Below are 15,374 nucleotides of genomic sequence, written 5' to 3' on the forward strand. Positions count from 1 at the left end.
AGCTCAGCACTGTCTGTGGAGTCTGGAGTTAAACACTGGAGAATTCCAGGGGTACAGAGACATGGAAATAGAGAAGCTGAAATCCTAAGGCATAAATGTGAGGCCCAAGAACCTCRTGGCTCAAAAAGGTTGTTTGACTATTCCTATGTGACTCTTCAGTATCTTATTCTGGAAGAGTTTTTTCCAGGTGACTGGAGAGATGCATTTACCTCTCCTCTTCCTCAGAGGTTATGTCAGGGATGATGGCAGCACAGAGTTTTCTTCCCTTTGTTTCCCTTTCGGAGCAGGGCAGTTTTCTGGTGATGGGGTATGAATGCAGAGGKTGGAGGAATTGTCCCTTTGGGATCACTCAGATGTTTTCCCCCTGAACTTTAGGATATTTTAAGGAATTATAAAGAAAGGGAGGGTTGGACTCTGCTGCAGGTGATAGGATATGGATGTGTTGAGGGAACTGGTGCCAGGGTGGTGATGCATCTCCTGCTCTCTTCCTGCCTCTGTKAATTACTGGTTCATTCATGCAGTCTGGGAGGGTTCCCACGAAGAGCACTCTCCCAGAATGTTCAGCATTTATTCTGCCTCCAAGGCTGTGGCCAGAATCCTTGCTTTTGTACTTTCTGGTACCTTTTAATGTACAAGTGGGTGTCCCTTGGGACAGACAGAAAGATGGGGAAAAGGATTGAAGTGTTGTGAAAGGGAAGTGTAAAAAGGCTGCAGAGAACAAAGCATGGAAGAMATAATCATTCAGAGTCTTGCAGAGCTCATGGAATTTTGGACATTCTCCAGCTTAGGTGTCAGAGGCCCCGCAYTGWGATAATGCTTTAGATTTTATCTCCRTGTTCTGGAAGTGTGAGAGGAAAAGGCACCCAGGGCATGGGGCAGTGACATTGAAAAGGATATCAAGCAGTGCCTTTGAGAAACTCCCTCCTRTGTGTGAAAGCAGGGATCCATCCTGGTGAGCTGGGATTCAGGCACAAGGATCCTTTGAGAAAAGGGAGGGAGCTGTGGGGTTTTTTTTTCCTGTTACTTTTTTAATCTGTTTTGCCCAGTGGGGTTATTGGGAGGGCAGCAGCTGCTGGCTGGAGCGTGGGGCTGTGGGATGCAGCACYGGCCTGCCCTCTGTGGCTGGCTGCTCTGGGCAAGCTGTGTGGGAAAGGCTCTGGAAGCAAGAGAGAGTGAGAGGTCAAATCCAAAGTGTTCTTGATGCTGCAGAGGTGCTGGGCTTTGGGCAGGAGCTGCCTAGCAGGCCTTGACCCAAGTTCTCCACGGCTCCTGCTAAAGCAGCGTGGAGACTGGTTTGCATCAAGGCAAACCAAAGGGGGCAGTTACGTGAAACTGGAAGAAGCTTTTTTTTAAGCTCAAAAAAAAGTAATCTTTGTGTCTTCCCTTTGTTTTTTGCATGATGTTTCAGTCATCAGTGTGAGTGTGTGAGAAGAGTACCCTTTTGAGCTTCCCCTGACCAAATGGGGAGGGGTGGCAGGACCAAAACCACGTTTGTGCCTGTGCCAGGAGTGGAGCTGATACCAGATCAGCCAGTTGTGTTTGGAGCCTGGGCTTTGGCTGTTTCCAGAATGGGCTGTGATTGTGTCTGAAGGGAGCAGTCATACACCAAGGAGCTTCCTGATGCTGCCAGAAACTGGCATGGGCCTGGAGAAATCCCAGGGGAAGCTTCCCAGGTGCTTCAGGCTGAGTGACYTGTGAGCTGAGCTTTCTGTGCCCCCAGCGAGTAAAGCTGCAACTGTTCAGTGCTCTGAGAGGGACATTCTGTTTTCTGGGTTCAGACTGTGGAAATGCCAGCAGAGCCTGATTTAGAGTAAGCCCCGGGTTGGCCTTTTTCTCTCCCCAGGACAGAACCAGCAGTGCACCTGGCCCTSCTCTCAGTGTATCCCCCTGCTGATGAGGTGGAGGTGGCCTTTTTAGAAAGAGCCCGTGCTCTGAAGGGAGTTGTAGGTGGCCTGAGCTCAGGACAGAGCAGGGATGTGAAATCTCATCTCTGAGGGCTTCAGGCTGCTTTCAGTTCCAGCATCAGCCAGTGCAAGCATGGTGTGGGTGTATCCTGAAACTTGCTGTGGAATATGCTGTTGGCTTATAAAGGGAACAAAGACGTAGGTCACGGTGTTACCATGGAGATGCTGGGGCCGGTGATGGAGCTGCCACTTGCTCCTTTGGGTCGTGTCTCACAGTAGCAATTTCATCTCTTCACATTAATGTTACAGGCCAGACTAAAGGTTATTCACCTATGAGATGCCAGGTCGATGCTATCTTGAGTTTGTTTGTTTTCTAAGCCTATTTGAGCACAGAAGACTTAATTGGAACCATTTTGTCATGGTTAAGTGACCTTCAGGTTTCTCAGAGCAGCTCCCTTACAGAAGAAGCCTTTGCCTGTTTCCTGTGGCTTTGCAGGGAAGTGTGTGACSTTCCTTCCTTGGGTGCAGTGGGGTCAGGGTGCCCAGTAAAGTCAGGGTGGGGCTGGCTTGGTCAGGCTTCAGCTCACCCTGGTGAGCACTGGACATGTCCTTGTGCACAGCTCAAGAGAGGCAAGGACATACTGGAGAGGCTCCAGTAGAGGCCACAAAGATGATGAGGGGTCTGGAGCATCTCTCATGTGAGGGGAGACTGCAGGAGCTGGGCCTGGTTAGTCTGGAGAGGAGAAGACTCAGAGCAGATCTGATTAATGCACAGAAATATCTCCAGGGGTGTTAGAGGAGGTGCCAGGCTCTGTTCAGTGGGGCCAGTGACAGGACAGGGGCAGTGGCCAGAAACTAAAACACAAGGAGTTCCACATCAGCACGAGGAAGGTCAAAAGAGCCCTGGAACAGGTGCCCAGGGAGGGTGTGGAGTCTCCCTCTCTGGAGACAATCCAAACCCACCTGGACATGTCCCTGTGTCACCTGCTCTGGGTGACCCTGCCTTGGCAGGGAGTTGGACTGGATGATCTCCAGAGGTCTCTTCCAACCTCAACTGTTCTGTGATTCCATCTACTTACTTGGCTCCAAAACTACTGCACAACTGAAATGCCACTGTGACCTTTTTTTTTATTGTTATATCTCCTATTTTTATATCCCTGCCTTGTGTTTCAATAACTTGAACAAAATTCCCATTTTTTCTCATGACTATTCCTTGATCGTGTTTCAGCCCTGAGCCCAGCAAGGTGGGCTGCCTGTCCTGTGCTGGGGGTCACGTTGAAGGAACAGAGCTGGCAAGGGCAAAGCTCTGCATTGTCTCTGAGTGACAGCAAAGGAGACCAAGAAGTGCCAGCACACCTGAGGGGCAGTGACAGGCATGTGGRGGGTCTTGGAATTGGGATTTCGAGAGAAACTGCTCAGCTGTTTGAAAGGGTGTTAGTGGTTTTCCAGTGATGGTTTTCCACCTCTCTGCTCTCCTCATTGAAGGAATCTCCTGGATTCCTCCTGATGTGAGGTAAAACCATCATTGATTTCGCTCTTACTTCTATGAGCAGCACTGCAAGGCTTGTACACCCTGTACACCCAAAAACTTTCCATTCATCTTCAGTGACTACAGCAGTTCTTTCATCTAAAGTTGGAACTTAATTGTCATGAACATCAGGTCCAGAGAGTTCCAACTGAGGAGGAACAGGGAAGAGAGAGCTGTCTCTCTGAAATGTCTTTTGCTGAGATGACAGATGTTCTTTTAATAGGATTTATCTGGATTCCCCTTTGCCACTTTGCCTCTGATGCTGGAGCGGAGGCTTTAAATCTAGGGTGCTTTAATCATCAGTTTAGCTGCTAAATACAGGAATAAATTTGGAGCTCCTGTCTATGCCTTGGGGCTATATTCTGCCTTGATTTATAAACTTCTCATCCCACAGGGTCACAAGGCARTCTGCAGCAGAGAGGAGTTTGGCTCAGTGAGTCCCTTCCACAGCTGTGGATGGGCATCAGGCAGCTGGGGCYGATCCCAGCCCATTCCCTGCTCTGGAGAAACGTGGTGGCAGTGAAAGGAAAATGTGCAAGTCCTTTCTCAGTCCCTAAGTCAGAGTGAGTGCTCGAGTTACTGAATCAGAAAGGATGCATTGTGAGTGTCTGATACTGATACGACCCTCATTATCAGGAACTACATGTACTGAGAATGTGAGTTCTTTTTTTCCCCAAGACACTGCCARTTGCCCAGCACAGATTATCACTGCTGTCAGTCTCTGGTGGTACGTGTGCCCTGTGCTGGACAGTGCTGCATGGAAGGTGAAGAAAGAAATGTCAGACAGGAGCAAGTGAAGCCAAAACGACAGAGACGTGTTCAAGTACAAAACAAGGAGGATGAGAAGTGGTTTGGCCCTCAGGACTGAGAATCAAACCCTGCTGGACTTGACCCAGGTCGGCAGGGAAGTGATGGAAATACCATCTGGATGTTTCTGATACCAATGGACACATGATCTACAGATGAAGCACGTTGATCTTGTTCCCTTCATCTTCAGTATTGTGGGCTAAATAAATCCATGTAGAACAAGAATCAAGACAAACCTGCCTAAAGAACCTGCTTTGTCTGGTCCTAAGCAACTTTGCAGCTGTGTGAGACAAAGGTGCTGCTGAAGAAGGCTGGTGGGGGGTGCAGGGTCGTTCCCAGGTCAGCTCCATCGGAGCAGCTGGACAGGAGGGAGCTGTGCCAGGCTGCCCAGTCACGCTGGCCAGGGTGGCTGTGACAGGTTGGTGGAGCAGCTGGGAGTGGGAGAGGTGGCAAGAGCCATGTGGAAATGGAAAGAAGGGAGCAGCAGTAGCAGGCGAAGGTGTTAACAGCAGCTTGCTGCAGCTGACTCCAGAAGGCAGCTCCAGGCATTGCTGAGCTCCCCRAAGTGTCCCTCAGTTCTCCTCACCCAACATCCCTGTGGCTCAGCTCTGTTTCAGCACTTCTTCCTGGACCAGTCTCACTGCCTTCCCAGCAGAAGGAAACAGCCTAAAATGCCTTCGTGGCAGCAGGTGCAGTGCTTTGGCACCTGACTCCAGTTCCCTGCAAGCACAGGCAAGGGTAACTGGTCATCTCTTGGGGTTGTTGCTGTGTGTGATCTCATGTGTATGTGAATACACAGGCTCCTGAAATGATATGGGTTCAGTTTTACAGGGCAATAACACATTATGATGGATATTTGAGTCTCTTTTCCTTCCATGCTAWTTTTTTTTCTGTAGATAAATTCTTTATTAATGATGGCTCTGGAACAAGRCTTCATATTCCCTTTGCATATGAAGTTACTTCTTCAATGTGTAATTACTGAAGGTGCTAAATTGAATGAAAATGAAGATTATCCAGTTGTTTTACAAAAAGAAAGCACATTGGTGTGCTGGCAGCCCTTTGTAGTGCAGATCATGAAAACTCCTACATAAGTACAAGTGAAAACGCCTTGAGGAGGGGACAAGTAAGSTAGGAAGAAAGAATTATCCTTATATTTTACATGCTAGATCAGGTAGGTAGTTATGTCAAATACATCTGGTCAATCCTTCCAGGATTTCAGTAAAAAGTTGACTCTTCAAACCAGTCATGGCCCACTTACATGTGGGTAAATTTTATGGAGGTGAACAGGTCTCAATGCTTATAAAACAGAGAGTGGAGCTAGTCTCTCTGCTTGCGATCATCAGCACCAGGGGCTTCACTTTTTCTTTTAAACCCAGATCCCAGAGCTCAGGAATTCCTGGATCTCTGCATTCCGGTGCTGTCAGTGTGTGAGTGAAGGTGACACTCCTGTGTGTTCTCTCTGAGGAGGCTGTGCATCTTCCACACAAGTATCAGTTTCAGGAGGAACAGGGGCAGCTGTCAGCCACGATTCTGTGGTGTCTTAAGAAATCTGTAGCGTCATCGTGCCCACACAGATTAGTAAATGTGACAAGTTGAGACGACTACTTAGAGCTGGCCTTTGTTTTTAATTTTAAAAATGGTTTGTTTGGCACTATTAGTGAGCACAGATCTTGGCAGATCTCGGGGAGCCGTTTGGTGGTGTTTTCCCAAGATGTGCCCACTCTAGAGCACRGTTAATCTTGGAGCTGGGGAGGATCTGAGCTGCTGAAGAGCAGATGCAGGGGGCCTGCTGCCTCTTGAAGGCTGACGCGTGGTTGGAGAGACTTTGGAGCCTGTGACCACTCTCTGCACTGTTCTGTGACACTGTGTCCTGCAGGTGGGTGGGCAAGCTGTTGGATGACAGCCTGTGGAGCACCTTCTTCCTCTGGAATGGCCCTTGTTGTCCATCAGGCTCCTCCTGGAGCAGGTGCAGGTGTCCACACTGACYGTGGGGCAGAGCAATCCTGCCAGCCTTTACACTTGTGCAGTATCTGAGGGGCACTACTCCTCACTACACCCAGGCATGGATTTTTGACTTTGTGTGAAGCCTGGAAAGAGCATCAGCTGCAGRTTCAAGAGGCACAACTCTTCCTTCAGGACTCCTACACTGTCTCCTGGAGTGACTCCAGGAGCCACAGAGCTGCCAGCTCCAGTGTCCAGAGACTGTGAGGAGACAAATGAAATTACACCTGACTTGTGTCAGCCTGAACGGCCCTGACAGTCACCTCTTGTGCAGAGTGGCCAGAGACCGATTTATTTCCTAGTGGTGCTGGAGGAAGTTGTATCTCAAGCAGAAAAATGAGACAGTGGTGACACCCTGTACYGGTACCAGCTCAGTTCTGGCTGCARACAGGGCAGGGGAGATACGAGCATGATCCAGGATGAATTTCAGATTCAAAAGCTGACTGTGTATGGCCTCAGCTTGGGAGGGCTTCTCTCAGAGGGGCACAGGAGCCCTTCACAGGCAGCAGGGTGGGGCAGCAATGAAAGGTTCCATGTTACACACATACACCACCAGAGGTAGGTCTCCTCTTCCTTCTTCAGTCTGTGGCCAATTGCAAGGTAGCCAAACCTCAAATTGTGGGTGACTTCTTCCAGGTCATGACTCCGTAGCTAAATAAAGTATGTTTCTTAAATATCTACTGAAGTAGAGGCTTGGGTTTGCTTTCTGCCTCTGTTTTAAGTGCTGCTGTCTGTGCTGGACACTAATGATTTCGTCTTTTAGGTAGTAGTSACATGAATAATGCATTCCCTGCTGAGCCTTTTTGCCAGTCCCCGAGCTGCTTCCCATCTGAAGGGAAGTGTAAGAGGTAATTAACAGCCACTTGAAAAAGGATTAGCAGGTGGGTGGGAGCTACTGTTGGGTTCATGCATGGAATTGCCATGGAAATGCTGAGATTTCCTGGCACTTCATCCAGTGTGTGGGCTCCAAAGATAGTTGCACTCATGGGCCTGTCTCCTTTCGATCTTCCTACCYTACAAAGGGAGCGGCTGTGTTTTCCTTCAGGACAGCTCCCACGGCTGTGCAGTGGCCATCTGTGGGACTGGGGTGTGCCGTGAGCAGGGTGCTGGGCTGCAGCTGTCAGCTGAAGTCTTGCTGCATTTCTTTCCTGWCAAACCACCTGGCAGAAAATCAGGAGGGGAAAAAAAAACCCCAAACCTTGTTGGTTTGCCCCTTTGCCAGTGTTCTTAAAGAGCTTAATGTGCCAAACACTCYGAGTTTGGCACTTGGAGAAGTTTGGTGCTGGTGCTTGTCCTGCAGACTGTGACCAGCAGACAGGCTTGTAGCTGAACCAAGGCTGTCTGGCAAGGTATTTTCAGGCTGTGCAATGAGACCTGCATTTGCTTCTAAAATTGTTTGGTGGCCATGCTTTAAAACATTGGGCCTCTTTGTGACACAGAAATATCTCATTTCAGTGCCAGCTCTGGAAGTTTAGAAGGTGGCAATGGGCACACGTTCGTCTGAAGTGGTTCCTGGAGGGACCTCCTGTATCTGTCTCCCCTACACAGCCATGGCAAAGAGCCTCCTGCCTGGGTCATGTCTGGGGTGCTTTGCTGTAAGGAAAACGTGCCTCTCRTTTCAGATCACCTGCTAGCAGACTCCTACATCGGGCAGGAGGACTCCCCTGAGATGCAGCAGGCGGCCCAGAACAAGCGCCGACTCTCGGTCATCTCGGATGGCAAATTCGAGAGGAGCTTCACCGAGGAGCAGGCGGAGAAGATGCCGAGCGAGGGCCCCAAGCCACGGGTGTACACCATCTCCGGCGAGAGGCCCATGCTGTCGGAGCACGAGAAYGACAGCATGGAGCTGGTGGTGATGAAGGGGGCCACCCACGAGGAGTGCCACCACGGCCACCACGCGCACGGTGCCGGCGGCTCACAYGGCGGCCGCCACTGCAAGGCCTGGCCAGGCGGCCGCCAGGGCTCCAAGGAGTGYCCCAACTGCACCAGGCTGGCTGCACCTTCCCAGCAGTCCATTGAGCTGGAGCAGCACCCGCCTGGYGAGGCTGGGTGGCACAGGAAAAGGCTGGAGAGGATGTACAGTGTCGATCGAGTGTCTGGTAAGTGAGTGCCGGGTGACCTGACATGTGACACCCATCTTGTCCCAGCACTGGGGTTTTGATTCTGGGCCTTTCTGGTAGCTTGGACCAGCATTTCTGGAAAGGGATTGTCAAAGATGGAGTTTGAAGTAAGCAGTTGGAAGCTAGGTCCTCCCAGCTGCTGGTCAGCAGCATCTGCTCTGGGTGGGTTTCATGACTCCTTCGTGCAGCTCTGGGCTCCATTTCTGTGGWGGAAGAGCAAGAGAGGAAGGACTCTGTCAAAGCCCTACATCTGTGTTTATCCCAGAAGCAGTTCAGTGCAGSACCCTCTCTGTGCCTCATGCTGGGCAGGGGGAATCTTTGTGAATGTGCCAGAATGCTCTGTGGGAGCCTGAGCTCATGGTGCTCAACTTCAGGTTATGGTGTTCTGTACTTTGGTGTATTCCAAAAATGTTTGTTTGCAGGGCTGGAAGCCACTCATGTAGTGCCATCTCATGGGCTTCCCAGAAATACTGGCAACTACCACAGTATTGGACTTCCTTCCCTGCTTTCTTCCCTGCTCAGTATTCTCAGGGAACAGGGCTTGATTCAATTACATTTAAAAAAAAAAAAAGATTGTCTTTAAAAACTGAACCATTAATCAAATATATGTCACAGTCTGTGTGCTTTGAATTATAAACTGATGTGCAGTCCATCTTTGCCTGTATGTGGCTGGCAAAGGGTCTGACCTAATTTGTCTGATTTTTTTYTGTAAACACACATCAAGGCATTTAGAGCAGAGTCGGGCCAGGAAAGGTCAAGGTTTTCTCCTTGAAAAGAAATTGTGTATAAGGACTGAAGATCAAGCTGTCCAGTTTTCCTGGGTCCATAGTTTTCTMGTAAATATTACAGTGATGGTTACTACAGGTAAAATCACCAAAAATTTGGGTCCTGAACCATGTTTTCATGCCTAGATGCCTGAAATTGTGGGGCTACATGAATATATGGCCTAAACTGAAGAATAATATTGAAAATAATGGCTGATTATCAAATGTGTGGGAAAACTACAGCCCTATGAAATACGTGGATTATTTTTAAGCATTGTGCCTCTKTTCCCTGGTACTTTTTGGGCTTCTCATCAGATACTGTATGTGCCTCATACCAGCTCCTGTGAAGAAAAYGAACTTTATCCCAGCCCAAACYAGCACAYCTGGAGRGATCAGAGTTGCATTTTKCACYRTGGAACTGAAGGAATTTACGTGATCRATGCATGACCAGAGGAAAGCTCCACATCACCAATGGAGGGGTTTAACTCCTCATGGCTGGAGCTAACCTGGTGTGTTTGCTGGAAAACATGTCCTGGCAAATCCTAAATCCTGTAGGGAGATATCATGTTCTCTTTCTGGGCCCTGGAATTTATTGTCTGTTTTCARCTAGGGAGCCATTTTCATTGGGACCAGTTACAAGGTGGTGATTTGTCTTTTGGAAAATATGTCAGAGTAGTTACTGAAATGGGAACAGAGTGGCCAGTGCTGAACCTGTGGATGCCCCTGTGAGTATTCCATGTTTCAGACAAGCAGGCAGCAGCTCTCCTCAGTGCTTGTCTCAAGCCTCTGAGCCCTGGCTGCGTGACTGCAGAGGCAGGGCTGTCTCCAAGCCCAAATCCCATCTCAGCACTGGCACCATGCAAGGAGAGTTCCCTCAGCTTGCACTCTGTATCCCAGTGCTGTCACTTGGATAACCCAAGAGCTGAACAGCACAAGTGTCACAGGTTGCCAGAAGAATTCCCTGGCATGTCCTTCCTGCCTGGCTGGCRGGGAAAAGGGAGCAGAGAAGAGTGGAGGCAGGAGGGGCTGATTTCCCCAGGGTTGGGTTCACCTGACAGCGCTGCTTCTGTTTGCATTTACATGACGAGTCGCTGCTGCAAACCAACACTTACGGCAGCCAGGCCCACTGGCATCGCTGAATATGGATTTTGATGCTGAGTTTATGATGCCTGACACCRTTCCAAGTGCAAGCTGTCAGCTCCTGGGCTGCTCCCAGCATCTGATGCAGACACATCCACCCATGGGCAGAGGTGCTGGGATTTGGGTGTGGTGGGAAGTGGCTGGAGATGCWGGATGTGGTGGTGGTGGCTCTCCAGTCTTACCAGTCCCGTGGCTCCTCCACTGTTCCATCACAGCTGATGGTGACAAGAAAGAAGAACAGGCTCCTCTGCCTGGCCAGAAAGGATGTGCTGCCTGCTCCTGGCAGCAGCTGCCATGCCTATGATCAGAATTTTAATTTGGTGATGAGCTCTGGAGCTGAGCTGTGCTGCCCAGTCCCCTCTGTGAGCTCCTCTGCTGCTGYTGTACCTCTGGCTGGTAAAGAGATGCCTCTGAAGAGTCCCAGATCCTTTACTCTGCATTGAGTGCTGTGTGGAAGGCAGGAATATTTTTCCTAAGTTAACTCTAGTCTGTGAGAAAAGGTAAGAAAGCTCTCAGCAATGGTGCAGGCAAAGCCTCCTAAGGACATTAGCTACTGTTCATAAGCTCTACTTTGAACCAAAGCTAGTAGCTTAAAAGCTGTAAAACACATTAAGAGATTGTCAGTCCTTTGAGATGAGTAGTCCCTGAGAAGCCTAAACAGAATTGTTGGCTAAAAAGGAATTTGTATAACTTTTCCTTTGCCACTTCTGTGGGTTGGAGACTTCAAATAAGAATTCATTTACAGCCTGAGTTGTTCTGCTTTGCATCTCACTCCATGTTTTGGAGAAGAGCAGACTTTGGGACTGCATCAGAAGTCTTTAGCATACTGGAATGCAGTTTCWTTTAACATATATATTTCCTTGGAGTGCCTTTAAACAAGACTTGACGTAAACTGTGAGCTGAGAAGGAGTGTCTGGTACAGCTTTCTATAGATTTCTTGGAAGCTGCTCTTCAAAGGAAGGCTCCCCAGCTGCACTTAGCATCTTTTGCATCAGTAATTGCAGCCACTTTCTGCACTTTCAGGGAATAGTCTGTGGGATATGATCTGCACAAAACATTTGGTAGCTGGTCTGTAKTGATTATGTCTGCAATGGGCATGTGGAGTTTGGGGTTGAGCCWGCGAAAGTGAATTAAAAAATACCTTGACAATGCCAGAATATTAGATATTATCAGGTATATTGTCAGATCTGAAGACTTGAATGACTGAAGTAAGACTCAATCAGCAACGTGGAGCAAGGCATTAGGCAAGGGAGCCATAAATTGGTGTGAAGCAAGATGAAAAATCAGGCATCCCCAAACCCCAGGAATTCAGCCCACTGAGATCCAGTCTGCTGAGAGGTGCCAGTGGATTTCCATACCCCTCAGAYTCCCTGCCTGCCTGACTCCAGCCTCAGCTTGGGTAGGTTCCTCCTCCTGGTCACCACCATCCCACACACCTAAGTGGTGACATTTTTGTTGCCTGCTTTTTCTCTTAATGGTCAGTCCTGAAGATGATGCAGTGTCTTGATACCCTGGGATTTTAAAAAAATCACCACTTGGTTTGGACAGGGCAATTTTCAAACAGAGGTGACTAAATCAACTCAGTTTCCTGCAGTTTGTGGAGCTGAAGGGTGGTTTGACTTCCAAACCAGACAAACTCCTAAAGGCAAAGTCACCAGGAGCAGATGTGAGAGGGGTTTATTGAAACTTCAGTGGCAGGAAAAAGAGAGAATGTCTTAAGCTCACAGTTCTGAGGAGAGGAAGGTAAATGTTTTTCATCTTCTAGGGCTGTATCAGAAAGAACTGGAGGAATGYGACAGTTTAAATCAGTGGTATAAAGGAAAGGGCACAGGCTAGAAAATCCTTTTCAATGAAAAATGTTTCTTTCTTCTATTTTTTTTCCTAATTCAAATGTCACTTCTGTAATTCCTGGATTATTCTAATCTCCCATGCTTAAGATAGAGCTTTTTATTTTTCACTTACGTGCCTGATAGACAGGCTTAGCACGAATTTACAGACCACTCAGTGGCTGGGTGCATTTTTATGAGGAGGATGAGACTCCTGAACTCCTGTTCAGTCAGGGSAGGATGCTGAAGAAAAGTCCTGAGAGGAAGAGCTTGGGAAGGAGATCTGTCTATCTGAAGGATGTCTGTGCCTGCTGAGTGCTCAGGCTCTGCTCTCTCTCTCTCTCTTGCAGATGATGTCCCCATACGAACCTGGTTCCCAAAGGAGAACCTCTTCAGTTTTCACACTGCTACTACAACTATGCAAGCGTAAGTGAAACCACTGCTGTGSCTTTTGTTCTGTGTCTCGGAGTCCAGACGTGCTCGGAGCCTGGAGCAGGAGTTGTGTGTTTGGCATCACTGGCCAGGGATGAGAGACAAAGAGAGAAACTTGTCTCCTCTTAATTTTCCTTCCCACTTATTCGTTCTTTCTTACTGCTCTCATTTGTTTGGTTTTGCCTTCTTTAACTCTTTAGGCTGCCCAGCCCTTCTCTGCTTCCCTGATTTTTGTCCATGGCACTGTGCCCTGAGTGAGGGTCCTTTGAGAGTACCAGCTCAGACCCTGCACCAGCTGCTCCTGCTGCCCCCCCTTCCCATGGGAAGGTTATTCCAGCCTTGCCCTGCATCCCTGGCTGAGAGAGCTGCCTTTCTCTGGGATAGATGCAGCTCTGCAGCTCTGTGCTGCTCTGCACATGTGAATGTGTCCGTAAAATCTGCAAAGTATGAAGGGATGTGAGTTAGGAGGAGCCTTTCCCTCCACACTCCACACAGGTTTTGATGCCCCTGGTGCTGTGTTTGGGCAGCTTTCAGAGGGCTGAAGAGAGGAAGGGAAGCCTCTTTTCCAGGTTGTACCTGGCTTGCCAGGGCCTGACACCTTCCTGGTTTCAGCTGTTTTCTACCTGACCGGAAAACCAAGGCAAGCAGTGAGGAAAATGAGACACCTTTCTGCCTTCCAAGCCCTTCTCCAGCCCAGTCACCTTTTTCCTATATGTTTCTTCCAATTCTGGGACACACTCAGCTCTCTGGCTCTCTCTGTTTTCTTCTTGTCTAATCTGGTGTCCTTTTTGTAATCTTGCTTCTCTGACATTTCTTTCCCTTGCGCTTTTCCCTTCCCAAATCCTGAAAAGAGGCTGATTATTTCTTTTGCGGTAACCCAGACTGGATCAGACCTGGAAGGATTAATGCAGGGAAGGCTGGATKTGGAGTTGAGAAGTGGGGTAGCTGCATCCCCCAGAAAAAAAAAAAAAAATCCACTTTAAAAATACTGGCTATTAACAGTGAATGATATTTCACAGTTCTGATCTGACCCACAAACTGTGTGCAAAATCAGCACATTTGGACATAGCCTTTGCTGTCTGAATTCATATTTGCTGGGCAGATTCATTGCAGGATGGTGGCCCATCACCGGGCTTGAAGGCCAGCATTGGTTTGGGGAACATTCCCTGAGGGAACCCTTGAGGRGCACAACTCCCTTGGTTAATGCAGCTCCTTGGTTCACATTCCTGGAGCCTCTGTGCTGCCTCTAGAAACTCCACAGAAACACCTCCAGAAGTTCAGGGTACCTCCCCAAAATGCTGGGGTGGCCCCCAGGTGCCTCTGGCCTCTGCTCCASTGTTTTCATCCCACTGTACTTGCTCCCTTCGTGACTCAGCATGACCCAACTTCACCAGTGTTTGTCATGGTGGAGAACTCTCCCTGCCCCAGGAGCTCATGGTGGTGCAGCATGAGGAGCCACRCTCAGCTCTTGTGCATCTCCACATTGTCTGGCTCTACACGGAGCTTCATTTGCATCCAAGCCACTTGTCAGCCCTGCCCCAGGGAGGATTGAGCTCAGTCAAGGAGTCTCACCACTGAGAAATGTTTAATTTAAAAAGCAATTTCCTTCCACCTGACAAGAAATATTCCTTCTGGAGTGAGAATTCTGTCAGAATGCTGTCTGGGGCTGAGTACTAATGAATTCCTCTTCTCTCTTTTCCCTGCATCTCCTGGACTCTCTAGCATCTCGTAAGTATGATCTTAATTTTTTTATTTCCTTGTGTGTTGGTGTCCTGCATCAACTCTCCTCTCTTCTCCTCTCCTCTCCTCTCCTGTCCATCATATTCACTCATGCTAGGGGCTGTCTGTCAGCTGGCAGGTTAGGTTGCTATACCTGGTAGACCTACACGGATCCCACCAAACCATCCTCATCCTYCAAGGGCAGCCCCAGTTGCTGGCAKRCTTTGTCCCTCTCAACCTTGGTATGCAGAGAGGGTGTTCCTGCAGCTCCCAGGTCCATTCTCCAGAGCAGGGATGGTGGTTGCTCCTCTGGGCCGTGTTGTGATGTTTTAGGATGTCCAGCCCTAGGGAGTGAGGAGCWGTGGTTGGTGAGTGCCCTGCCCTGCCCGCGGTGCTGCCCATGCCCCTGGGTGGCACAGCCTCCGTTGTGTGCCCGGAGCTTTCCTCTGTGTGTCCCGTGTCCTCTGCCCTTCCCAGCTCTGGACTTGCTTAATGGCTTGAAATGGTTTCCCAGGGCATTCAGGGGCTACGCAGAGAGGAAGAGACGGAAACGAGAGAATGATTCTGCAGCTCTTATCCAGAGGTAGGGCCCCTTCCCTCCCGGAGCTGTSACCTGCTGTTGCATGGACCTTTGGGGTCAGCAGTGAACCCTGGTGGTGGTGACCGTGGCTGTCCCTGTCTCTGTGCTGTCCTAGGGACACGGGCTCTGCTGGAGCTGAATGATGCTCAGGGTAGCTGATCTCCATCTTCTTAAAGAACACTGTYGAGATGCTTTTAACATCCCAGATATAATATGCATGATCTATGCCTCAGGCAGAAAAATATGTAATATRTATTTAAAAAATTAAAGATGCAATTTCTTCATTCCAACTTGGAGTTTCGTATCATCACAGAAAGACATGAGTTGGAAAGGACCTTAAGTATCCTCTAGTTCCAACTCCCCTGCCACAGGCAGCAAYTGTTTGAAGGTAGCTGAATATTTGTATTTGCTGTTGCTGCACCTACAAATGCACCTCAAAAATCTGAGATCTAGGCAAAATGAACATCTCTAGTAACCAGAAGTCTATTTTAAATTATTTTTTTATAGTAGCAGGGAAATAAAACTTTCCTTTTTTCCTTTTTTCCTTTTTTCC

The 15,374-nt window shown here is 48.8% G+C and overlaps 1 protein-coding gene across 5 annotated transcripts in view; it reads left to right on the plus strand.

The window, feature by feature from the left end:
• The window catches only part of NSMF (NMDA receptor synaptonuclear signaling and neuronal migration factor), a 45,104-nt gene that overhangs the window by 12,489 nt on the left and 17,241 nt on the right, over positions 1-15,374 (plus strand). For 3 of the 5 annotated variants that reach the window (XM_057378339.1, XM_057378341.1, XM_057378343.1), the window contains 3 exons: positions 7,863-8,339; positions 12,441-12,516; positions 14,756-14,824. In XM_057378339.1, the coding sequence (XP_057234322.1) occupies positions 7,863-8,339; positions 12,441-12,516; positions 14,756-14,824 (622 nt within the window). The remainder of the gene's footprint in view (positions 1-7,862; positions 8,340-12,440; positions 12,517-14,755; positions 14,825-15,374) is intronic. The other 2 variants (XM_057378340.1, XM_057378342.1) reach the window with 1 other exon arrangement.

Source organism: Malurus melanocephalus, unplaced genomic scaffold (genome assembly GCF_030028575.1).
Source record: "Malurus melanocephalus ecotype Western Australia unplaced genomic scaffold, MMel_1.1 scaffold_355, whole genome shotgun sequence".
NCBI classification, from domain to species: domain Eukaryota; kingdom Metazoa; phylum Chordata; class Aves; order Passeriformes; family Maluridae; genus Malurus; species Malurus melanocephalus.